Source organism: Bos javanicus, chromosome 13 (assembly GCF_032452875.1).
Source record: "Bos javanicus breed banteng chromosome 13, ARS-OSU_banteng_1.0, whole genome shotgun sequence".
Taxonomy (NCBI): domain Eukaryota; kingdom Metazoa; phylum Chordata; class Mammalia; order Artiodactyla; family Bovidae; genus Bos; species Bos javanicus.
In genome coordinates, this window is record NC_083880.1 from 39003908 (window position 1) to 39028337 (window position 24430).

Consider the following 24430-nt stretch of genomic DNA (forward strand, 5'->3'; position numbering starts at 1 on the left):
GTATTTTACAATAACTTTGAATGGATTTTATAATCTATAAAAAATATTGAATCACTGGTGTACATCTGAAACTAATATTGTGAGTCAACTCTACAATACTTAAAAATACTCCTGCAAATGTTTGTGAGAATGAAAGTTGCTGTGTATAAATTGCTTAGAAGACTATCTGGTGCATGATAACTGCCATAGAAGTGTTTGGTATTAATTATTAAACTGTAGCATCTACAGAAGAAGGAATGCATCTACTCTTTCCCATAAGTAGTAAATGCCTTTGATTCATGGGGTGGGAATCCATGGGTAACATTATTTCTAAGGGGCAGAAGTTCACCAACTCTCCTTAACCCAACAAGCTCTCCTCCCTGTGTATCGGTATCTCCTCTCATGGGCACCCCATAGAGTAGGTGATGTCTGTATCTTCCCTCCCTTGATCTGGGAAGGTGAGCGGGTTATTCCTGGTGACCCATCAGTTTAACCTTGGTTGTCTTTTAGCAGCTACTGCTGTTGGAACCAGCTCATCTGGATGGTGGGAGGTGCTTTCTTTAGGGTGACAGTGGCTGGGTGCCCTGCGCTTGTCCTCTAGGGCCTGTGCCCAGGTGGAAACAGAATGATGGACAACCACATTGGGAGTGTTGTTGAGGAAGGAGAGTGGACCTGGGGACCTCCATTGATATCTGTCTAGCCTGTTCTTTTCCATCTGTTTCCTCTCCACATGGCCCAAAGCAAAGGTGAGGAGGAAAAGCTTGGTACCATCAGATGGGTCCAGCACTTGGGTTCATGCTGTGATGTCTCCACTAACCAGCCTGTGGCCTTGGGCAAGTAATTCTCCTTCCAGGGTTTTATTTAATTTTCTAAAGATGATGGGATCTGCAATAATATTGGAGCCATGAGCCTCATGTGGCTCCAGAGCACTTGAAATGTGACTCGTCCAACTAAGATGTACACCACGTGTATAAGACACAACGGGTTTTGAAGGCTAAGTACAAGAGTGAAAATGAAAGCGTTAGTTGCTCAGTCGTGTCCAACTCTTCGTGACCCCATGGACTGTTGCCCTCCAGGTTCCTCTGATTCATGGAATTCTCCAGGCAAGCATACTGACAAAGGTGGCCATTGCCTTCTCCAGGGGATCTTCCTGAACCAGGGATTGAACCTGGGTCTCCTGCATTGCAGGCAGATTCTTTACTGTCTAAGCCACCAGGAAAGCCCTAAGTACGAAATGCTGTGCTATGCTATGCTAAGTCACTTCAGTCGTGTCCAACTCTGTGCGACTGCATAGACGGCAGCCCACCAGGCTCCCCCGTCCCTGCGATTCTCCAGGCAAGAACACTGGAGTGGGTTGCCATTTCCTTCTCCAGTGCATGAAAGTGAAAAGTGAAAGGGAAGTCGCTCAGTCATGTCCAACTCCTAGCGACCCCATGGACTGCAGCCTACCAGGCTCCTCCATCCATGGGATTTTCCAGGCAAGAGTACTGGAGTGGGGTGCCATTGCCTTCTCCGTAAGTACGAAAAGAGAGTGTAAAATAGTTCACTGATAATTTTTATCCATACTTTTCAGGCATTAAAAGGATTGAAGTACTGAGACTTCTCTGGTGGCCAAGTTGCTAAAACTCCAAGCTCCCATTGCAGGGGGCCTGGGTTCCATCCCTGGTCAGGGAATGAGATCTTGCATGCCATAACTAAAGATCCCATGTGCTGCAACTAAGACCTGGAGCAGCCAAATATATATATATGTATATATATATGTATATGTATATATGTAAAAGGAATGAAGTACAGATACTGATTCAACATGGATGAACCTTGAAAACATTAAGTCAAAGAGGCCGGTCCCCAAAGACCGCATGGTGTGTGACCCCAATGATATGAAATGTCCAAAAGAGGCAAATCCATGAGGACAGAAGGAAGATGAGTGGCTGCCTAGTGGGCAAGGAGTGCATGGAGAGGCCTGCTAATGATTGTCTTTTTGGGGTGATGAAAAGATTCAAAAATTATGATGATTGCACCACTCTGTAAACATACAAAAAATCATTGAATTGTACACTTTAAATGGTTGAATTTTATGGTAGATAAGTTGTTATCTCAATAAAGGTGATGAAATAGTTTCTATACTTATTGCATGGTGAAATGATAATATTTTGGATATATCAGGTTAAGTAAAGCATGATTAAAATGAATTCCACCTGCCGTGCTTTACTGTTTTAATGTGTCTGCAAGAAAATGTGAAATTGCATACGTGGCCCGCAGTGTATTTCTGTTGGACTGCACTGCGCTCACATTCTCCAAGGACCTTCCTGGTTCCAAAATTATATTCTTCCACGAAACCCTCCCCAGTTTGGACTTCTGATGACTCATCTAGTACCATGGCTCAAACCCAACTTGGGTCTTTTTTTAAACGATTTGCAAAAATAGGTTTTTAGAGAGAAATCCTGGAAGGAGACAGAGAGTCACATAAGGTGAGCCAGAGAGCTGGGCTGACACTTTCTCCTGCCCCCGTGAGCCTTCCAGGGCCATCTGTAACCCTGGACAGGGCTGTTTAAAAAAATTTACAATCTGAGCTTCAACAGTGGTTTCCTCAATCGATCCTCCTCTTGGAAAATTGACTCCAGGACTGCCGCTGCCCAGAGGGAACAGGCAGTAAATCCCTTGCTGGCAGACAGGCTGAAGAGTTGCCTGGCCAAGCCAGTGTACCTGGATTCCTCGAGTCCTTATGGCCCAGTAGGAGACCATGAGAGCATCCTCTATCCCGTAAAAGACTCAGTGACAAAGCCTGGACCGTGGCCTCCAGTCTTACCTCCAGCAAGGGCTGAGGACCATCTGGGGAAGTGTCTTTTTCTCTTAGTAGTGATTGATTCCTTGAAGGAATGAATTCATAGAAGGCACCTTCTCTCTCCTGCCTTTCGCTGGGTGTCTCTGTTACTGCGCTTGATGGAGAGACCTGCCAGAACTGGGAAGTAACAGGGCAGAAAAGCTCCTGGACATGCCTGGTATTTCCCCTGTGGGCTGAGTCTTCCCCTTTTGCTCCTTCAGGGACCTCTTTAAGACTGGCAGAGTCTCTGAGCCCTGCGTCCACAAGCCGTTGTCTGCAGGCTCTGCGTAAGTGTAGGTCCTTGTTGGGAGGGATGCCGGAAACACCTTGCCTGTCTTTTCACCTGTTTGCATTTAAACCAGAGGTGCCATTGTTCACAGTTTTAAGCTCCTGGAGGCTGGCACCCCTGGGTCCCCTGTTTCCACCAGCTGTTACCGCAGATCCTCTGATGGACTGCTTCCTGTGCCCTGAGCTCTTCTGCTCCTTTCAAAGTCTGGGCAGGGGCCTAGCGGAGTGAAGGCCTTCTGTAAAAGCCCCTTTTAACATTTCCATAGGGAATAAGGCAAAAGGAAACTTCTTTAGTTCCTGTGCTTCTTTTCAATTAATTGAATTCCCAGAGAAAACAGTAATTGAAACCATCGTGATGAGGGAGATAGGAGAGGGAACAGTTTCCTGTAGCTTTTCCACTAAGTCTGAGCTTTCCAGAGAGCTCAGCCGAGGAATAAGCAGACCCCAGCTCCTCCAGAGCTTGTTCAGGGTGGGGCCGGGAGGATGTGGGGTGGGTGCAGTGGGTGGGGGATAAAGCTGGGTAGCAAGGAAGTATTCATAGGCTGCGGGACCCTCAGTACACTTAGGTGGAGGCCCTGTCTCGTCCTGGCAGTAATTCACCAAAGAAATGCTGTTCCTCTAGATTTAACATCAATGCAGGGATGGGGCCTGTTTCGTAATTGGATTAGAGTCAGGTGCGTTCTCCTGTCCCGGTCATATCCAGAGGAGACCTTGGGAATAGAGCTGTTCAGAGACAACTGGCCTCTGAGCCAAATGATTTCCTGCCCCCTCCAAACCTCCCCCACCTCCCATTCCCACCCTCACCCCGCCCACAGAGCACGCTTTGCTGATACAGTTTTATTACTGAGGGGAAGGAAGCCCTCCAGGCCCCTGAGATGAGAACAGAAGTCAGACCCTGGTTTTGGAAGAGGAAGTAAAACAAGGGTGCAACTTGGGAGGTGCTGAACGTACTGGTTCCCACACGCAATGTGGCAGGTCCTGGTTCCGGAAGGGACACTGATCAGAGGCTGTCTTCTTAATGATGGTGATTATGGTGCACTCGGCCATGGTGGGCAGGTGCCATGGTGAGAGTACCATGCCACCTGAGGCCTTTTAGGCACAGTAGATATGGTCTTCGAAGCAGAGCACAGCTGAGCAGAAAGACCCAGCCAAGGCGTTAGACCACACGTGGCCCCAGACTGGCTCCCTCTGGAGGGGTTCCCTGGACACATAGACCTTGGCCATGTTGCAATAATCTTTCTTTTTATCACTCTCAGATGTTATAAAGGGGATGCCATGAATAATCATGTACATTTGGGACCTTCTGCAACATTCTTTTCCCCTCAATGTTTTATATGAAAACGTCCATCCACACAGAAACATGGAAATAACTGCAGTGAACACTGAGATACCTATCTCCTAGATTTCCCCATTAACTTTTTTTAAGATTTTTTTTTTTATGTGGACCATGTTTTAGGCTTTATTGAATTTGTTACAGTATTGCTTTTGTTTTATGTTTTTGGTCTTTTGGCTGTGAGACATGTGGGATCTTAGCTCCTCTGTCAGGGATTGAACCCTCACTCCCTTCATTGGAAGGTGAAGTCTTAACCACTGGACCGCCTGGGAAGTCCCCCCTTTAATGTTTTGCTATACAGTATTTGCAGCATTTTTTTTTTTTTTTTGAACACAGTAAAATTTCAGCATGATTCTTGCATCATATTTTACTTGTATAAAATCAGTCCTGTCCCTCCTGTGTCTCTGATGGAAATGTCAAGGGGAAGCTTATACAAAACAGCCTCTGAGTGAAGCTGAGGCAAGACTCCTGAGCTTTAGGAGGTGAAGGTGAAGGAAGGATTCCTGGCATGGGAACTATCAGGCGGAGGTGCCAGGCCAAGTTCTGCTGCTAAAAAGCCAGATAGCATCTCAGATCTTTGTCCTGCCAGTTAAATCCTCAGGCCCTCCAGGTGCTGAAGACCTTTACCTGGCGCCGTGTGCGGCCAGGTTCAGGATGGGCCCTTGGGCAAGTCACTGGCCCAGAGTCCAAATGATGGGTTTCTCACTGGAGAAGTGGGAGTGAACACACGCACCTCCCAAGGGTGCCAGCAGATGAGCGAGGTGCTGAGACACGAGGTGAGAGCTGCAAGTGGTGCCTGGCAGGAGGTGGGCCCTCTCTGGGAGGTGAGCATCCCGAGTCCAGTCCATGTGCCCCTCTGTTTGGCACCTGGCGCCCAGTGCTCATGGAGGTCCATTCATTACGCTGCTGAAGTTACACCTCTGTGATATTTAGAAATAGTAGCAAGAGCGGTAGTGATTGTAAGGTTAAGGAAACCTGAACCAAGGACAGAATGAACCAGAGATTTAAAAATGTCCCAGGTTTCAGCTAGGGCATCCTTGGTAGGCGTTTGTGAAAAGAGCCAGTACGTCTTTGCCTCTGGAGAAGAGAATGTTCTGGCTTATTGCTTCCCATAAAAGATGGAAGAGGAACCCTTCAGAGAGGCTGAGGGCACCCAGGCCCGGGTCCCTGACCATGGAGGACACGGGGCCGTAGCTCTGCCTTCCCGAGTTAGGTGACCCCCCTGGCCCAGACGGCCACGCTCCTCTTACTCAGTGAGCTCTCGCTGCTGATCATCTGGCAGCGGTGACAGCTCACACCTGTCATCAGAAAGGGTGGGATGCCCTCGAGTCGGAGAGGCAGTGTTTCTATTTGAAAACCCCATCAGGGTGGCCCTGGCGCGAGAGGCTGCAAGGAGAGGCTTTCCAAGCGCCTCGGAGACTCCACCCCCTCCCGGGACTCATCATGGGCTTCGACTCCTCGTAAACCAGCTGGCATGGTTCACAGTGCCTTCTGTGGCTTCGCTGAGCTCTTAGGAGGAGAAGCCTCTCAGAGGAAGGGGCGTTTAGAGTGGACCTCCTCACCCTTTTCCATCCTTCTCTATGCAGTCTGCAGCTGAGGGATGCTCGGGCGGGCTGTCAGGCTGCCATGACCAGGGACGAGGGGATGCGTGGGAATGTGCCAGGTGCTGTCACTCATCCCGCCGGGTGGTGATGTGGTCTGATGAGTCCTGGATCCCTGAAGAGGGGACACTGGCATTTTTGCTGTTATTTTCAGAGGTTCCTCTCCATTTATAGTTATTATAGAATCTTGGCTATATTCCCCATGGTGTACTGTCCACCCTTGAGCCTGTCTTCTACCCAGGGGTCTGTACTGCAGGAGGTACAAACTCCTGGGTGTAACATAGGCTCACTGCCTTTATTAAAAAGCTTTGTGCATCCAGGTAGACTGCTGTTTAGGGGCTTCGCTTGTAGCTCAGTCGGTAAAGAATCTGCCTGCAGTGCAGGAGACCCGGGTTCAATCCCTGGGTTGGGAAGATTCCCCTGGAGGAGGGCATGGCAGCCCACTCCAGTATTCCTGCCTGGAGAATCCCATGGACAGAGGAGCCTGGAGGGCTACAGTCCATAGAGTCACACAGAGTTGGACACAACTGAAGTGACTTAGCACAGCACAACACAGGCTGGTATTTGGGACAGATCACACGAGTGTAAGGCCAGCTTCTAGGAAAAGGTTCATGCCTATGAGGCTGTGTGGGTGGGAAAGTTACAGAGCCAGAATTTAAACCAAAGTCTGATGTTTCTCAGGACAATTCTTTTATCTTAACGCAAGGTTTAATCTGATACATCAAGTCACCTGTGTAAAACACAGAAGACAATTCAAGATGCCTAAGGCATTGGGGGATTTCTTGGAGGCTGTGTCTGCAGATAGGCTGGTGTGATCAATGGACTGGTTATGTCACCGGGGCGGGTGGCGTTGGGTGGTGGGGGGGGCTCAGCTTCCTTCCCTGCCCATTCCCCTTCCTTATATGAGTTCATAATTCAGAAAGAGATGGGCATGGCCCTTGGTTCCCAGAATCCCTTGCTTCATCACCCTATCTCAGTCTGCTTGTGTGTGTGTGTTTCCTTTTATTGACCACCTCTCCCTTGTCCCCTTCTTCCTTCACTTTTAGAAACAATGGAAGAGGCCTTTTACGTTTTTGTTTTCCTCCTGGCTCCCTGACAGAGGATTACTGGCCTTGGCTGGTGGCATCTCTCAGGCTTTGGGAGAGGGAGTGGCCAGAGGGGCATGCATGAATGAGTAGGAATCCACTGCGAGGAAGTCACTGTGTGGGAGCTGGGGAGGGGCTGCTATTGGGCTGAAATGACAGAAGCGAAGGTGTCCTTGCTCAGGCAGCAAGTGGTGGCTTGGAAGGCTGGAAGGAGGTGTGGGTCAGCCTGTCCCCATCTGGCCATTTGGGGGCTCCCTCCTTTGTCTCCCCAGTCCTGTTGGGAGATCTCTGACTTGGGAAGGAACCCTGGGGGCTTGGATGCTCCCTTTATTTCAGTTCAACTTTGCTGTTTGCCTCTGGCAAGCATCAGTTTCCGGCTTGGAAAGATGTGAGCAGTGGACCAAAGTGTAGGAAAATGTGAGAACTCAGTGGCTCTCCAGCTAAAAGAAACCCACTCGGCCCCTCCCCTCTTTGGTCCTATTCTTTCGTTGTGAAGCGTCCAGAGGATGTTTTAGTTCTGGCATCTAGTTCCGTGGTGAGAGAAGGGGGAGAAAAGGAAAACATTGTTAGAAAATCTACATGTGGCCCCAGACCAATCACAGCTTCCCACTTGCTTTGAGAGAGACTGTTTGTAAGATGAGGCCAGGTTACCTTCAGTAGCTGACACACCTGCGTGGCCCTTGAGATAGCTCTTCTGCCCTCCTTTGGGTTGGAGCTGCAGCTGCTGTGGGCAGTGCCATGTGGTTTCAGACTCCACTCTGGTGATGGTGCCAACTCAAGCCTGGACCATATGTCTCTCTGGCTCGAGGTGGGTCTGGTAGGTGGCGTGGCCCACCTGAAAGTGCAGCTCAGAATTTGGGGGAGTTCATGCTTCTGGGGCAGCCCTTGGCCAGGGGGTAATGGGAGCCACAGCCCTGATCCTGCTGCAGGATGGTTTGGGGAAGAATCCTGGTGCATCTCCGAGCTTCCAGTGGGCTCTGCCTTTGTTGCCATGACAGCAACTTCCATATCATCCCCCGTGTATAACCCCCCTTAAAGCTCCTGTTTCCCTTCCCTTCCGTACTTTCCATGCACCTTCACTCCATCGTCCTGGGATCCCCTTCACAATAAACTACTTGCACTAAGTCTTTGTCTCAGACTTGGTTCTCAGGAAATGCAAAACAGGACACCTTCAGTTTAGTCGCTCACTTGTGTCTGACTCTTTGCGACCCCATGGACTGCAGCACGCCAGGCCTCCCTGTCCATCGCAAACTCCTGGAGTTTACTCAAACTCATGTCCATTGAGTCGATGATGCCATCAAACCATCTCATCCTCTGTTGGCCCCTTCTCCTCTAGCCTTCAATCTTTCCCAGCATCAGGGTGTTTTCAAATGAGTCAGTTCTTCACTGACTCTAATACTTTGGCCACATCAGGTGGCCAAAGTATTAGAGTTTCAGCTTCAGCATCAGTCCTTCCAATGAATATTCAGGACTGATTTCCTTTAGGATGGACTGCTTGGATCTCCTTGCAGTCCAAGGGACTCTCAAGAGTCTTCTCCAACACCACAGTTCAAGAGCATCAGTTCTTCGGCGCTCAGCTTTCTTTACAGTCCAACTCTCACATCCATATAAGGCTACTGGAAAAACCATAGCTTTGACTAGATGGACCTTTGTTGGCAAAGTAATGTCTCTGCTTTTTAATATGCTGTCTAGGTTGGTCATACCTTTTCTTCCAAGGAGCAAGCATCTTTTAATTTCATGGCTGCAGTCACCATCTGCAGTGATTTTGGAGCCCCAAAAAACAAAGTCTGTCACTGTTTCCATTGTTTCCGCATCTATTTGCCATGAAGTGATGGGAGTGGATGCCGTGATCTTAGTTTTCTGAATGTTGAGTTTTAAGCCAACCTTTGCACTCTCTCCTCTTTCACTTTCATGAAGAGGCTCTTTAGTTCTTCTTCACTTTCTGCCATAAGGGTGGTGTCATCTGCATATCTGAGGTTATTGATATTTCTCCTGGCAATCTTGATTCCAGCTTGTGCTTCATCCAGCCCAGCATTTCTCATGATGTACTCTGCATATAAGTTAAATAAGCAGGGTGACAATATACAGCCTTGGCATACTCCTTTCCCTGTTTGGAACCAGTGTGTTGTTCCATGTCTAGTTCTAACTGTTGCTTCCTGACCTGCTTACAGATTTCTCAAGAGGCAGGTCAGGTGGTCTGGTATACCTACCTCTTTCAGAATTGTCCACAGTTTGTTGTGGTCCACACAGTCAAAGGCTTTGGCATCAATAAAGCAGAAGTAGATGTTTTTCTGGAACTCTCTTGCTTTTTCGATGATCTGATGGATGTTGGCAATTTGATCTCTGGTTCCTCTGCCTTTTCTAAAGCCAGCTTGAACATCTGGAAGTTCACGGTTCACGTACTGTTGAAGTCTGTCTTGGAGAATTTTGAGCATTAGTTTACTAGTGTGTGAGATGAGTGCAATTGTGCGGTAGTTTGAGCATTCTTTGGCATTGCCTTTCTTTGTGATTGGAATGAAAACTGACCTTTTCCAGTCCTGGGGCCACTGCTGAGTTTTCCAGATTTGCTGGAACATTGAGTGCAGCACTTTCACAACATCATCTTTTAGGATTTGAAATAGCTCAACTGTAATTCCATCACCTCTGCTAGATTTGTTCGTAGTGATGCTTCCTAAGGCCCGCTTGACTTTGCATTTCAGGCTGTCTTGCTCTAAGTGAGTGATCATACCATCGTGATTATCTGGGTCATGAAGATCTTTTTTGTATAGTTCTTCTGTGTATTCTTTCCACCTCTTCTTAATATCTTATGCTTCTGTTAGGCCCGTACCATTTCTGTCCTTTATCGAGCCCATCTTTGCATGAAATGTTCCCTTCATGTTTTTAATTTTCTTGAACAGATCTCTTTCTCATACTGTAATGTATATTTTGTATATACTTACATTTAAGCCTTGTATCTAATTTTGTGTTTCTTAACTTTTTTGTTTAAAAGAGGGACCTCAACATTACATAAACTTCAGCTCTCACAAAACCTGGATCCACCCCTGATTTTTATGTATCAAGAAACATAAATTTGAGGAATAAAATAATGATTTAGTAATAGAGCAATAATAAAGATTTAATAAAAACAATAATAAAGATTTAATAATCAGTTCAGTTCAGTCAACTCAGTCGTGTCCAACTCTTTGTCACCTCCTGGACTGCAGCACACCAGTCCTCCCTGTCCATTGCCAACTCCCGGAGTTTACTCAAACTCATGTCCATTGAGTCGGTGATGCATCCAACCATCTCACTCTCTGTTGTCCCCTTCTCTTCCCACCTTTAATCTTTCCCAGCATCAGGGTCTTTTCAAATGAGTCAACTCTTCACATCAGGTGGCCAAAGTTTTGGAGTTTCAGCTTCAGCATCAGTCCTTCCAGTGAATATTCAGGACTGATTTCCTTTAGGATGGACTGGTTGGATTTCCTTGCTGTCTAAAGGATTTATGTATCAAGAAACATAAATTTGAGGAAGAAAGTAAAGATTTAGTAATAGAGCAATCATAAAGATTTAATAAGAGCAATAATAAAGATTTAATAATAGAGCAATAATAAAGAATAAAATAGAGCAAAATATTTCAATTTTACTAAAGTATTATGATTATTAATACTGTTATGTTCTATGAGAACTATTTTATTGAGGACAATGTGATTGAATATTTTAAAATCATTTTTGAAGATACTAGTTTCATAGTTTGAGATACAGCCAATTGAAAGTCAGTTTAATTAAAGATTCAGTTTAGTATTGACTTTATGGGCTGTCCTAACTTAAATAGATAATTCACCAAGATACACAGATCCAAATGGGGAAAACAACATCATAAACCATACCTACTAAATCAAGACATTAATTTTTCCATCTCATCTACCAATTATGCAAAGACTTCTTGTTCACAACTTCCCACTTTTTCTGGTTTCAATCAATTAATCATGCTACTTTTCAGAAGGTGTTGAATTTACATATTTTTAACAAATGGATTAAAAACTCATTGAAACTCTTTGTGTGTGGAATGTTTTTAATCAGGTAACATAATTCTGCATCCATGTTTTACAGTAGAAAATATGATTGTTTTAGATGCTGCTGATTTCTGTCATTTCTGGAAGGCAACACAGTTTCTTGATATTTGTTTTCAAAATGTTTTCTCCTTAGAAAAGATTTCTCTAGGAAAGTAGGTACTTTTTCACCTGATGGTTAAAATGCCACCTTAAAGGGTGTGTGTGTGTGTTTTCTGAAAATATCTAGCAAATGCATACTTAGCTGGTGGCTACAATCGTCTCAGAAAAGGTTGGCATATTTGTATGCATTCATTTGTAGATGAATGCATAATTCATCTTTAAGTTCAACAGTTTAAAAGAGTTCTTTGCCAAATGATAATGAACATCCAGATGGTATAAAAAGATTTCATGATCATGCCCCCATCTCCTTTCAAAATAGTATAAAAATTTTACTGTCTCAAACAATATCTATAAATCTGCTTCTCTGAGTGTATGTAAAGGGCACTTTGCTTGATGCTCTGAGAGCAAGACCCTTGCCTGCCACCTGCAGAAGCTGATAGTGCCCTTCTATTATGTTAATTATGGGACATGCTGGCACCTGGGCTCAGTGGGGATGCTACTGTCAGCCAGCATTATAAATATTAAATATGCATTTTTCTTATTTTTAAATTGGGATGTAATACAGTTGTGGGGGTTCTCATGTTTTCTTCCCACTCTTTAATAAGTCATGCAGCCCATCCTCCTGGGGTATACGACTCTACCCTATATTTTATAAAATCCGAGCTCAAGGACTTTAGTGGGGGGATTATTCAAGCCTTTCAGTTTTCAGATGCAGCAACTGAGCTAATATGATTCCACTTCTCCAAGAGCCCACAGCTAGGAACAGATCTGGCCACAGATGCCCAAGGTGGTGAATCCTGTGACCAGAAGTCCAGCCCCTGGGGTCCTTGGAATATACCTGTTTGCTTTAGTTAGTAGGGCAGTGGGGAAGAAGGGAGCTGGTTTTTTTTGGCGGGGGGAGCTGTTTTGAAAAGAAGAAGCTTTGAAACCCAGCTGCCTAGACCTGATCTTGTTTTTCAGGCAGGTATGGAGGAAGTGGGGCTTCCGAGGTGGTGCTGGTGGTAAAGAACCTGCCTGCCAATGCAGAAGACATGGAGCACGTGGGTTGGATCCCTGGGTCGGGAAGATCCCCTGGAGGAGGGCATGGCTACCCACTCCAATATTCTTGCCTGGAGAATCCCAGGGACACAGGAACCTGGTGGGTGATAGTCCATAGGTTTGTTAAGAGTCGGACATGACTAAAGTGACTTAGCATGCATGCCTGCATGGAGGAAGTGTCTCAAGGCGGCCAGCTAGCATCTTGGATGCCAGAGCACATCTCCTGCAGGGGCTTGTGCTCAATGAGGGGGTGGTCCTTGTCGATCCCTGGGGACTTAGAGGTGGAGAGATCACGTCGAGTGCTGTCCTGGGAACTGGAAGGTGCTCAGCCGTCCCTGTCTGTGAACAAATGGGAAAAGAAAGACTCAACCCAGCACCAGGCTGCAGAGCCAACCATACCTGAGTGTGCACACAAATCACCTGTTTAAACTCAGAGCCTCCCTGGAGGTCTGATTCTGCATCTCTAACAAGCTCCCAGGGGATGTTGAGGTGTCTGGTTCAGGGACCACACGTTGGGTTTTGTCCAGGAACCTCAAACACTTGGATTCTTTTTTAGGTTTGCCACTAAAATTCCCAGGTCTGTCATTTAAATTTAGCCCTGTATCAATGGGCATGACCCCCAAAGGGTGATGTAGAATCACTGGGGGTCTTTCCTGGGGATGCTGTGATGACTCCCCAGTCCTACCAGGTGGGGGTTTGAGTGAAGCTCTGTGACAGTGTGGTTGTTGGGAGGGTGTGTGGGCTGGGCTGCAAGGGGTTGGAGTCAGGAGGGAAGGGGAGACACTGCAGCCATCAGGACTTTGTGGGGAGAGATGGCTGGACCTGCCCATTCCCCTCCCATGGGTGGATTTGCACGGGGAGTGGTCACGGGACCAGCCTCTTTGGATGCGGGACTCGACTGGACAGCACATGTCTGACCACCCAGCCCAGAGCCCTGGCATCTCACTCCTGTTCTCTATCATGGCCTCAGCAGCACTGGGCAGGGACCCTCTGCCCATGCCCTGCAGCCTCCCTCTGCATCTTATGTTTGGAAGCATTGTGTTTTGGCTAATAACACTTGAAGCTGTTTATTGGGGCCTGGGAGCAGCAGCTCAGCCTCCTCTGTGCCCTGTGCAGAGCCCGGCTCTAGTGCTGTGTTTCTTGTAAGCCCCCAGGAGATGCTATCGCCGATGCCGACTGAGCGCTGTGTGTGGGAGCCCTGCAGAGGACAGGCATCGGTGGAAGGGCCGCATCCCTGGGGCAGGTGGCCAGGGATTGCTGTCCCCTCTTCCCCTCAGTTGTTCAGTTGCTCAGTCATGTCCAACTTTTGCAACCCCATGGACTGCAGCACTCCAGGCTCCCCTGTCCTTTATCATCTCCCGGCGCTTGCTCAAACTCATGTCCTTTGAGTCAGTGATACCATCCATCTCATCTTCTGTCGTTCCCTTTTCTTCCTGCCTTCAATTTTTCCCAGCATCAGGGTCTTTTCTAATGAGTCAGTTCTTTGAATCAGGTGGCCAAAGTATCAGAGCTTCAGCTTCAGCATCAGTCCTTCCAATGAATATTCAGGGCTGATTTCCTTTAGGATTGACTGGTTTGATCTCCTGCTGTCCAAGTGACTCTCAAGAGTCTTCTCCAACATGCCTGTTCAAAAGCATCAATTCTTCTGTGCTCAGCCTTCTTTCCTGTAAGAGGGACCAAGAAACCTCAACTTTCCGTGGGGTTTCTCTATTGAAGTGGGGGTGCGATGCCTTGATACTGGAATTCGTTTCAAGTGCAGCCTGGCTTGTGATCACCATCACGCAACCAGAGCGCAGGAGATGGGCACCCACTGGACAGGGCATGTAGACACCAGAGAGAGGAGAGGTTTAAATGGAGATTGTGGCCTTCTCTATCTTTCTGGAAGGTTTGAGGCCATGGAGGGACCAATGTCCAGGCCATAAAGCCTCCGGCTTCTTCCTTTCCTGGTGGGTATGGTGGGCTCTTAGCTCTCCACAGTCTGTTCTCCTTTCCAAGGACCAAGAGCCATGCAGAGCCATGCTTGTCTTCCGGCTGCAGAGTTGATGTGAAAATCCTAATGCAGAGGCCAGCCCCGCCCCTGCCCCCCTCCATTCAACCACAGAGGGTGAGGACCATGGTGAGTGGGTGGGGGGCAGGAAGGGGGCCGCTAGGAGAGGGTGCAGGAGAGTCTGCAGAAGGCGGTCCCGCGGCTGCAGGCTGATGCAAACCCGCCTTTGACCCCGGGGTGAAGACCCAGGGTGCCCAGAGTGGAGACAGCTGTGTAAACCGCAGGGTGGGGTATTTATAGCTCAGCAGAGCCAGCCCTGTGGCCATGGGCTCTGTCTCTTGTTCTGTTCACCGAGTTTCCTGGACGCGCTGTCCTCAGGGTCGCATGAGGCTCTCTGCAAGACTCCATGTCTCCACTTGCTGTCCGGAGCCTTCTGGGTATTTCTCTCCATCCCTGTTTTCAAGAAGAAATGCTGTGTCCCGGTTCTGGGGCAGGGGAGAGTTAATATGTTCCATCAAGGGGTCCTGCTGACCCCTGGAGGCCACTTCCCCTGGGCTCCTGAGCTCTGGGCTGAGGTGGGACACACACGCCTGGCCTTTGGAGTTGAATCTGGGTTGGGGTCCCTGCTGGCTGCTTTATCCCACCAGTGAAAGGGGTGAAACCCCGGGGAGAGTGTGGAGGGAGAAGGGGCAGGATGGTGGTCGGGCACATGGGCAGGAGGCTTGGGGACAGTTCTCATGCTGCTGCATCAAACCCTCATCTGAAAGGGGTCCTCCACTCCTGGGAGCAGGGGTGGCAGTAGCCCCACCTCTCTGCCAGGCTTAGGGCCCTATCTGGGACTAGGAAAAGTGTGGTATTTATTTAGTCTTAGGGTGAAGCTGAGGGGCCTGGGGCACCCGAGGAAACCCATTCTTTGGGTCAGGACTCCTTGGGCTTTCCAGGCCCTGGTCACAGAGGGGAGGAAGGGGAGGAGAAGAGAGAGAGAGAGACCGAGAACACACAGCTCTGTAATGGAAACTTGGCTTCCAGCCCCACGCTCCTTCTTTAATGCCTGTGCTTGAGTCTCGGGTTGGGAACCCCTTTCCTCCGGCAGGTACGCTGAGCTAGCTCCATGGCCCACTCCTGTTCCCCTGCTCCGAGCTGGTGACACAGGACATGTGAGCCTGCTGCCTCCCTCTTCACCCTCCCCCACCCCTGTCCTTGATTAATTAGGTCAACTCGTAACTTCCAGGGCCTGGCAGGAGGAGCCAGGAACACAGTGGAGGGGGGCCAAGGGGTTTTGTTGACGTAGCTCAAGCGTAGCTTCATGGAGCAGCAGCCCCTGCAGAGCGGAGAAGTCCAGGGAAGCCAGGGGTGAGGAGGGGAGAGAAGCGGGCAGCTCCCCAAAGCCCTCCGCCTTCCCCACTGGCCACCTGCCCCTGCTCCCTGAATCTGAGACTGTAACCCTCCATGTTGTGACCAAGAGACTGGCTGAGTCTCTGAGAAATCCACATTGAGCTGAGCATCCTACATCCAGTGGGGTTCAGGACCATTTTCTTTTTATGTGTGTGATGCTTTCTTTCCAGTGATGCTCCTGCCTCATCACTGGTCCTAAGAGTTTCTGGGGGAAGCAGACCCCATGAGATGGTCTCACCTGTTATAAAGTGCAGGCTGCATCATGCTTCTGTCTTGCGGTAGTTGAGTAACATGGCCAGATGGATTCCGTCCTCTCCAGGGATCTACCAAGAAGGTGGCCTTTGGGGATCCCCAGACCTGGGTTCAGATCCCTGTTTTGTTCCTCTTTGCTTGCTCTGTGGGCAAGTCTTTTAACCTCTTCGTGCTTAGATTTCCTTATTTGCAATCGGAGTTAACAGTTCTAAAAAAAGACTGTTGAGATGAAACATAGCAAAGAATGGAAAGTTGTTTGCACAAAATAGACACTCAATAAATGGCTGTTGTGATGACTGTTAGCTGGTGGTAGATGTGGCCATGGGTTGGCTCTGAGTTTAGGCAGATCACTTCTACTCTAACTTATTTACTCCAGAGGAAGGTTGATCTGAGAACTAACTGGCCCTTCCTACCTCTCCAGCAATTGTGTGAGGACAGAGAAAACGGGGTGTCATATTGTCACGTGTGGTCCTCAGTGGGAAGTGAGTGAACACAATGCTTTTTTTTCATCACTGTTATGTTCTCAGACTCTGGTCTCTGCATCTGTGTATCAGTGGTCAGTGCTCAAATATATTTTTGTTGAGATTAAAGTTTGTAGATTTTGGAATCCAGAGGCACTGCCTTAATAGTCTCTAATTCCTGAAGCTATTGAATCATTGTGTAAAAAAATCCTCTCATTTTCTGCTACAATAGCTGGCTTTATTTTTACATTTCTTAATTGGTATCAGCTTTTCTCTCAGAATTACAGAACTATGGAAATTTGGCCTGAGAAGGAACTTTGGAAGTCACTGGAAGGGACGCTCTTGCTTCTTTGCAAAATGTTGGAGTCTTCCTGAATGTTAGGATTGCAGCCCCGCAGGACATTTTTCTTTGACCCAGATTATGAGAGCAGAGAGGCCACTCTGTTGGTCTCATGTAGGCAGAACGATGCCCCTGGCATCCTGCCTGCATCACTTGTCCTCACATCTTTGGTACAACTTCCAGCACCTGTGTCTAATTATCTAAGGCCATTTACTGGGCATCAGAGTCCATCTTGGGAGAAGGCAATGGCACCCCACTCCAGTACTCTTGCCTGGAAAATCCCATGGACGGAGGAGCCTGGTAGGCTGCAGTCCATGGGGTCACTAAGAGTCGGACACAACTGAGAGACTTCACTTTCACTTTCATGCATTGGAGAAGGAAATGGAAACCCACTCCAGTGTTCTTGCCTGGAGAATCCCAGGGACGGTGGAGCCTGGTGGGCTGCCGTCTGTGGGGTCGCACAGAGTCGGACACGACTGAAGTGACTTAGCAGTAGCAGCAGAGTCCATCTTGATTGGAAGTGCCAGGGAATGAATGTCCCCTGGGAATAGACTTCATTCAGCCCATGGCAGACCAAGAGCAGGTGGGTAAATACCCCAGCTCCCTCACCCTCTGGGTGTCTGCTTTGAATACGTACACTGTCCCCTAGAGCTTTCCAGAGGGGTCAAGCTCTAGTTCATGCATTTTAGCTTCAGACTTGAAACACGCCTCCTCCGGCTGGCTCCCACTCTGCTCCATTGCCCTGTCCTCCGTGGCTGCTTCCTGGGATTACCGCCCCCAGGTAAACTACCTGTACTCAAGTCTCTGTCCTCAGGGGCTACTTCTCTGGAAACCCAGCCTGAGACAAACGAGGTGTCTTTCTTCACACTCTGAGATATGGTATTTTAAGTCTGCTTATTGAATTTTGAGGCTACTGACCTTATTCCTTTTTAATGAATTTTTGCAATATTTTTTCTCTGCTTGTCACTATTCTTAATCCTAAGAATTAACTATTCAGGTAAACCAGACTATACACGTATCTTGCTTTGACCTTGAAATATCTTTAGGATTGTCTTCACAATTATGGTTAAACTGATATATCTGGTCACCATGTAGGTATTTTGTATTTCAGTCTTAAATTATGGTTTATTCTAGTTGGGCTGCATATGCTAGTTTTTTTTTGTTTGTTTGTTTGTTTGTTTTTTGCTTCTCTGTGTAGCACGGATCTTAGTTCTCCAACCAGGGGTTGAACCCACAGCCCCTGCCTTGGAAGCACAGAGTCGAGAGAGAGAGAGAGAGAGAGAGAGAGAATAAACATAGGGGCTCTTCTGGCTAATGTGTAAAGTTGTAATTAGCTGCTTGATAAATTTACATGTGGGAGCAGGTTCCAGTTGATTGAGGAAGACCTCAGTGCGTGAGCTGCAGGCTTATATGTGTCCTATTGGGTTAGGTGAGATGCCCACATGCACTGTGATTTCCAGAAACTTCCACGAGTCTTACCATATCCATTCACTGAGTGGGAATGGTGACTCCAACATGAATTTCCTGAGCACCTACTCTGAGCCAGCAGTGATTTGGTGTCAGAGAGACAGCAGTGGACCCAGGAGACAGTGATCAGGCTCCATCTTTCTTTCCAGAGCAGTGTCACGAGGTTCCAGTTACATAATGAAAGTGACATCATTTGAGAAACTAGAATTACCAGGGAAATAGAGGAGAGGGTATGATGACCTTCAACTCTTTACTGACCATTTCAGAACACTAGGTTGGTGTGACTGGGTGGGGCCCAGCCTCTGGCCTTTCATAAAGGCCACTGGTCCCATGAATTAGACTCTTTTTGTCTTTTTCCTATATCCATTTCCTGACCACAGCAACTCTGGACACTCAAGAGGTAGCCAAAGCTTCATGTCATGTCTTTCTTGAGTTCCAAACCACTAGAGAGAGCCATCTGTGTGCTGTTTCCAAAACCCAAGGACTCTCTGAGGTCCTGCTCTATTGTTATTTTACATTTTTCCTACATGATTAAAAAAAATTGGGGGAGGGGGGGAGGAGCAAGGCTCAGGGTGGGAATGGCGGCTCAAAAAAATAAAAATAAAAATAAAAAAATTTTTTTTTACATGATTTGTCCATAGTGGTCAAGGCCATTGGCAACTCTGTCCTTTTTGAAATTCTCTTTTTGCTTACCTTCTGTGACACCACTTCCCTTGCTCTTTTCTTTCTTTTCATGATTTTTTTTCTTGTCTCTTTTATTTATTTATTTATTTCTTAAATTTTATTTTATTTTTAAACTTTACAAAATTGTATTAGTTTTGCCAAATATCGAAATGAATCCACCACAGGTATACATGTGTTCCCCGTCCTGAACCCTCCTCCTTACTCTCTCCCCATACCATCCCTCTGGGTCGTCCCAGTGCACCAGCCCCAAGCATCCAGTATCGTGCATCGAACCTGGACTGGCAACTTGTTTCATACATGATATTATACATGTTTCAATGCCATTCTCCCAAATCTTCCCACCCTCTCCCTCTCCCACAGAGTCCATGAGACTGTTCTATATATCAGTGTCTCTTTTGCTGTCTCATACACAGGGTTATTGTTACCATCTTTCTAAATTCCATATATATGCGTTAGTATACTGTATTGGTGTTTTTCTTTCTGGCTTACTTCGCTCTGTATAATAGGCTCCAGTTTCATCTACCTCATTAGAACTGATTCAAATGTATTCTTTTTAGTGGCTGAGTAATACTCCATTGTGTATATATACCACAGCTGTCTTATCCATTCATCTGCTGATGGACATCTAGGTTGCTTCCATGTCCTGGCTATTATAAACAGTGCTGCGATGAACATTGGGGTACACGTGTCTCTTACCCTTCTGGTTTCCTCAGTGTGTATGCCCAGCAGTGGGATTGCTGGATCATAAGGCAGTTCTATTTCCAGTTTTTTAAGGAATCTCCACACTGTTCTCCATAGTGGCTGTACTAGTTTGCATTCATGATCTTTGTTGAAGGCTTTGACTCTACTTTCTCTGGAGGAATGCTGAGTTTCCCATGGTTTCTTCTTCCATTTCCTTCTCTTTAGGAAGCCCCATTCATACTCTTGCCATATGCTTCCCTGCTTGTTTATGGTTCTCCTGATGTTCTGGGTAGCTGCACTGTTGCCCTGCAGTGTCTGCACCCACATTATCCGGGCAGCACACCACCCTGCGGATGGTCCACGGACACTTCAGATTCAACGCATCCTGAGCAGAAGGCACCACACTGTCCCCAGCGTGTCCCTCCGTGTCTGCTCTTTGTCCTGACACTTCCATCCCCATGGTCGTCTCAGCCGGAGACCTCAGCCCTACTCATGCATTCAGTGATCAGCTTTCCCCTGGTTTGTGCTCTTCATCTCATGTTTGTGGAAATCTTGTTATGTGGGATTCACTAGCCTAGGCTCTGGGCATGTTGACATGGTGTCTTAGCCTGGGTGATCCAAGAAGCAGATCCTGAGCAGGTGTTAATTGCAGGTGCTTTATTTGGGAGGTGATTCAAGGAAATACTGAATATAAATATCATTTTTGTTTTTGTTTTGGCCTCACCGCATGGCTTGTTAATCTTAGTTCTACCATCAGGAATCGAACCTGGGCCCCAGCAGTGAAAGTGCAGAGTCCTAACCACTAGACCACCAGGGAATTCCCTTCAAAGAGATACAGGTTGGGGACCAGATGCTCCTGAGCAGGAGCCAGTCTAACTGACTTAGTGGACCCAACTGGGCCCTTTCTTTTCCCAAGTCCATGTTCAGTGAGGTCACATTGGTAGCTTGAAATTGGACATGGTGAGAATTTAATTTACACCATGGAAATTGACCAGTGGCTACAAATCAGGACTTTTCCTACAGAGAACTGGTTGTTCAGCATTTCTCAGCATGTCACTGGGGGCACAGAATTAAGACAGGGAATGCATGCATGCTCAGTCGCTTTAGTCGTGTCCGACTCTTTGTGATCCCATGGACTGTAGCTCACCAGGCTCCTCTGTCCATGGGATTCTCCAGGCAGGAACACTGGAGTGGGTTGTCATTTCCTCCTCCAGGAAGATAGGGAAGGACAACAGCTAATAAAGTATGCTTTATCAAGAAAGTCGCCCTGAAGACATCTGGAGAGTCATCCCAGTGGAGTAGACTGGAATCTGGATTGGAACACACACTTCAGTCATCCCTCTGGAGCAGTGAGGTGTTTATACACTGCCCTCTAGCAGTCGTTGGCTGAGGGCTGCTGCTTGGGGCCTGGCAGGATCCAGCAGTGGAGAAGCCTCCCAGGAGTTAAGAGACAGGATGCTGAGCGTAGTAGTCAGAGGTGTCAGGGCTGTCGGCGGGACTGAGCGATGATGGCTGAAGGTGCTGGGCACCCAGCGTGGGCAAGGGTCACACCAGCTGTTAGTGATGTGTGGCTGTGGTGTCTTTCTCCGTAGATCTGAACTTCATGGACTTCATCGGGCAAGACACACAGTGGACTGTGGGGAGGAAGTTAATGCAGGTGAATGACTCACTGACTTCAGAAGATGCAGGACCGCGGAGCAGCAAGAACTGCACTGAACCAGGTAAGATGACGGCTGCACTGGGGCCTTTATACTGGGGACAGGGCTACTGGCAGCGGCCATAGCCCAGGAAGAGCCGGATCTGTGGTTTTCCTCTGAGCTCTGATCCAGAGAGACTCTGAGGACATTTAGGGGCAGGTGTCTAAGAAATGCAAAGGCAAGATCCCAGGGGGACAATTCAGGAGTGTTTCCACCTCTGTGTTTGTTCCCTTGGGTGGTGGGGGAGAAGGTGAGTCAAAGTCCTGGTCTAAAATATGGATGCTGGTGCCATACCGAGGGACACTAGGTCAGGAGCAGGTGGGTGAGGATGTCCTGTCCTCTTTGCCTGATTTTTAATTGAGAGCCTTGTTTCTGTCACAGTAAAGGCACAGGTGTTGAACCAGACCCTCACCTCTGATGTTGAGCTTCTTGGAAGAAATGGATGTTCATGTGTCAGCAGTTATATTTGATATAACAAATAGAATGTGCCTTTCCTCAGAACATTTTACCTCTAATGTTTTTGAACTTTCAAGAGAAAACTAACAGAAGGGGATCAAAGGGACTTGAACTCAGCTCAGCCAGACTTTGGCCAAGGCAGGTGGCCTCTGGACGGATGAAGTCTGCTTGTTTAGACCAGGTGGCGGCCACCCTGTCTGAAAAGGGCCAGAGAGCAAATATGTTAGGCTTCGAAGACCTGATACTTCTATAGTGTCTATAGTACATGTTTATTATTTAATTTTATTTTTAATTAGAGGACAGTTATTTTACAATACTATGATGGTTTCTGCCACACATCGATCGAATCGGCCATAGGTATACATGTGCCCCCTCCCTCCTGAACCTCCCTCCCCATCCCACCTCTCCAGACTGTCACAGAGCAGCACTGAAACACGTACCTTGCTGTGTGTAAAATGGAGAGCCAGCGGGGGTTTGCTGTATGCTGCAGGGAACCCAAAGCCGGTGCTCTGTCTATAAGACATTTTTAAAGATTTTTATAATCTTTAAAAATTAAAAAAAAACATTTTAGCTCATGGATGGACTGGGCCTGTGGCCACATTGTCAGCCCTGACATAGAGTTCTCAGATCTCTTGTGGGTGGGGCGGGGGTGGTTCTTCCTTCCTTACCTGGTGGAGTCTTGGGCCTCAAGTGTGCCCCCTTTAAGGGCCTGGGAGCTCAACCACCCAGTGATCCTACATGCAAACGCTGGCCTCATTTTAAGCATCAGCCTAGATGGACATATGCAATCTTCATTGCAGCCCAAAGAACCTTAGCCCTTGGGTTACAGAAGGTGAAATTGTGTGTGTGTGCTTTTCTTGGGAAGGTGGATAGAAGTTCTCTTTCCGACGTCTGGAAAGAACTAAAAATAGATTACCTTTCCCTGCCAAAAAATAGCCTACAACCTGACATAAACTATATTCCTTAAGCTGGAGAATTCAAGGGTCCCTGTGGCTGTTATTCAGCACTCTGAAAGAGTACCCTTCACTGAAGCACGTGGGGGCTGTGTGAGCTACAAGTGAAAGCCGGGTTGAAGGTTTACGTGTCATTACCATGTGGACAGAACTGCATGTCTCCTGGGAGGTGGGCTTCTGTGGGGGCCTGGCCCCCGGGGCGTGGCAGGGATGCTTCGGGTCACCGCTGTGCTGGTAACCCTGTTTGCCAATCGGGTCTTACAGTCGAAGATATGTCACCATCTTTTTGCAATGAGAATGCGGGCGGTGACTGGGATGTCAGGAGACAGGAGATTCAGTTCTAGGAGCCCAACCTTGCCGTGGGCACACCTTTGGATGCAAAAGAATGGCGTCAGACAAAGTACAGAGCCCAGATCTGGGACTGGGGTCCAGCTCTGTGCAGGGCCGAGCGATGGAAGCTTCTGTTCCCTGGAGTTGGGACCATGTGTCAGGGGAGATGGTGCTGGCTCGCTGTGAGTGGCATTGCTGACTGTTTCAAAGAATGCATTTCTCAGAGTGACAGGTGTAAAAGAATAAGGCGCGTGGAATGCCATCGCGAGACAGGAATGACTCAGCTCACAGGCAGAACAGAAGATGTCCAGCTAAGAAGAGCTGAAGCCAGCACCTGTTGGTGTTGGCAAGAAAGTGGGGGCGCAGGGCAAGGAGGAGAGGAGAGACTCCGGGGGGCAACAGTGGTGGGGGGGTGGCAACAAACAAGAGCTCCCCATCCTGCAGCTCCAATGCAGGCTGGGAAGCAGCCTTCTGGACTGGCCTCCTTCCTGTTCACGATGGTGTCACAGGGCAGGGCACTCACGGCTCCCCGGGATGGTGTCAGGGCTCCCTTGGTGCCCAGCGCTGAGTGTCCACATGGGGACCTGAGTGTGTGGGGGCCGGTGTGGCCAAGGGAAGCACAGTATCAGGGTCACAGGTGGGAGTTAACTTGACTCTTATTGTGAAGTGTGCCTGGTGCCCTCTGATGTCACAGGGATTCTCAGGCTGTGTCCTCGGAACCCCTGGCTGGAGACGCCATCGGAATGAAATTGACTGGGAGGCTGGTGATGGGTTGACGTGTTCTGGTTGTGAAAACAGTTGGGGGATGGGGCTGGCTTGCTTCCTCACTTGGGAAGCAGACCTAGTTTAACCCTCTGCCCCTTCCATTGCATGAGTGCAGAATAGGAACTCACAAACTCTTCCACCCCTAAGACACCAGGTCCAGTTCCCCTTAGTAAGTCCCTGCTTTGTGTTCCCAGAATTCCGTGTCCTACTGCCCTCCCTGTCCTTTTATCTCTCTGCCATCCATGTTCCTCCCTCCCCCTCTCCCTTCCCCGCTCCCTCTCTTTGATAACCAGGAGGCCAGAGCACGGTCCAGGGGACAGCCAGGATCCCCGGCCCATTGGACAGTGGCTGTGCTATCTTTGTGGGTGTGGCGAGCTTGATATGGCTCACTTTTCATAGGACAGCTGCCACTTTAAAGACATGTAAAGGACTTCCCTGGTGGCATAGTGGATAAGATTCCACCTGCTGATGCGTGGGACCCAGGTTTGATCCTTGGTCAGGGAAGATCCCACATGCCATGGAGCAACCTGTGAGCTGCTACTACTGAGCCCACCCACCTAGATCCTGTGTTCTGCAACAGAAGAAGCCCCCACAATGAGTAGCCCGAGCGTGGCAGCAAAGAGTAGCCCCTGCTCGCTGCAACTAGAGAAAGCCCGTGAGGCA

At 48.1% G+C, this 24430-nt stretch overlaps 1 protein-coding gene across 1 annotated transcript in view; it reads left to right on the top strand.

Annotated features, from left to right (window-relative positions):
- The window catches only part of SLC24A3 (solute carrier family 24 member 3), a 428326-nt gene that overhangs the window by 52096 nt on the left and 351800 nt on the right, over positions 1–24430 (top strand). Inside the window, exon 2 of the mRNA XM_061435536.1 lies at positions 21159–21287. Coding sequence (XP_061291520.1) covers positions 21159–21287 — 129 coding nt within the window. The remainder of the gene's footprint in view (positions 1–21158; positions 21288–24430) is intronic.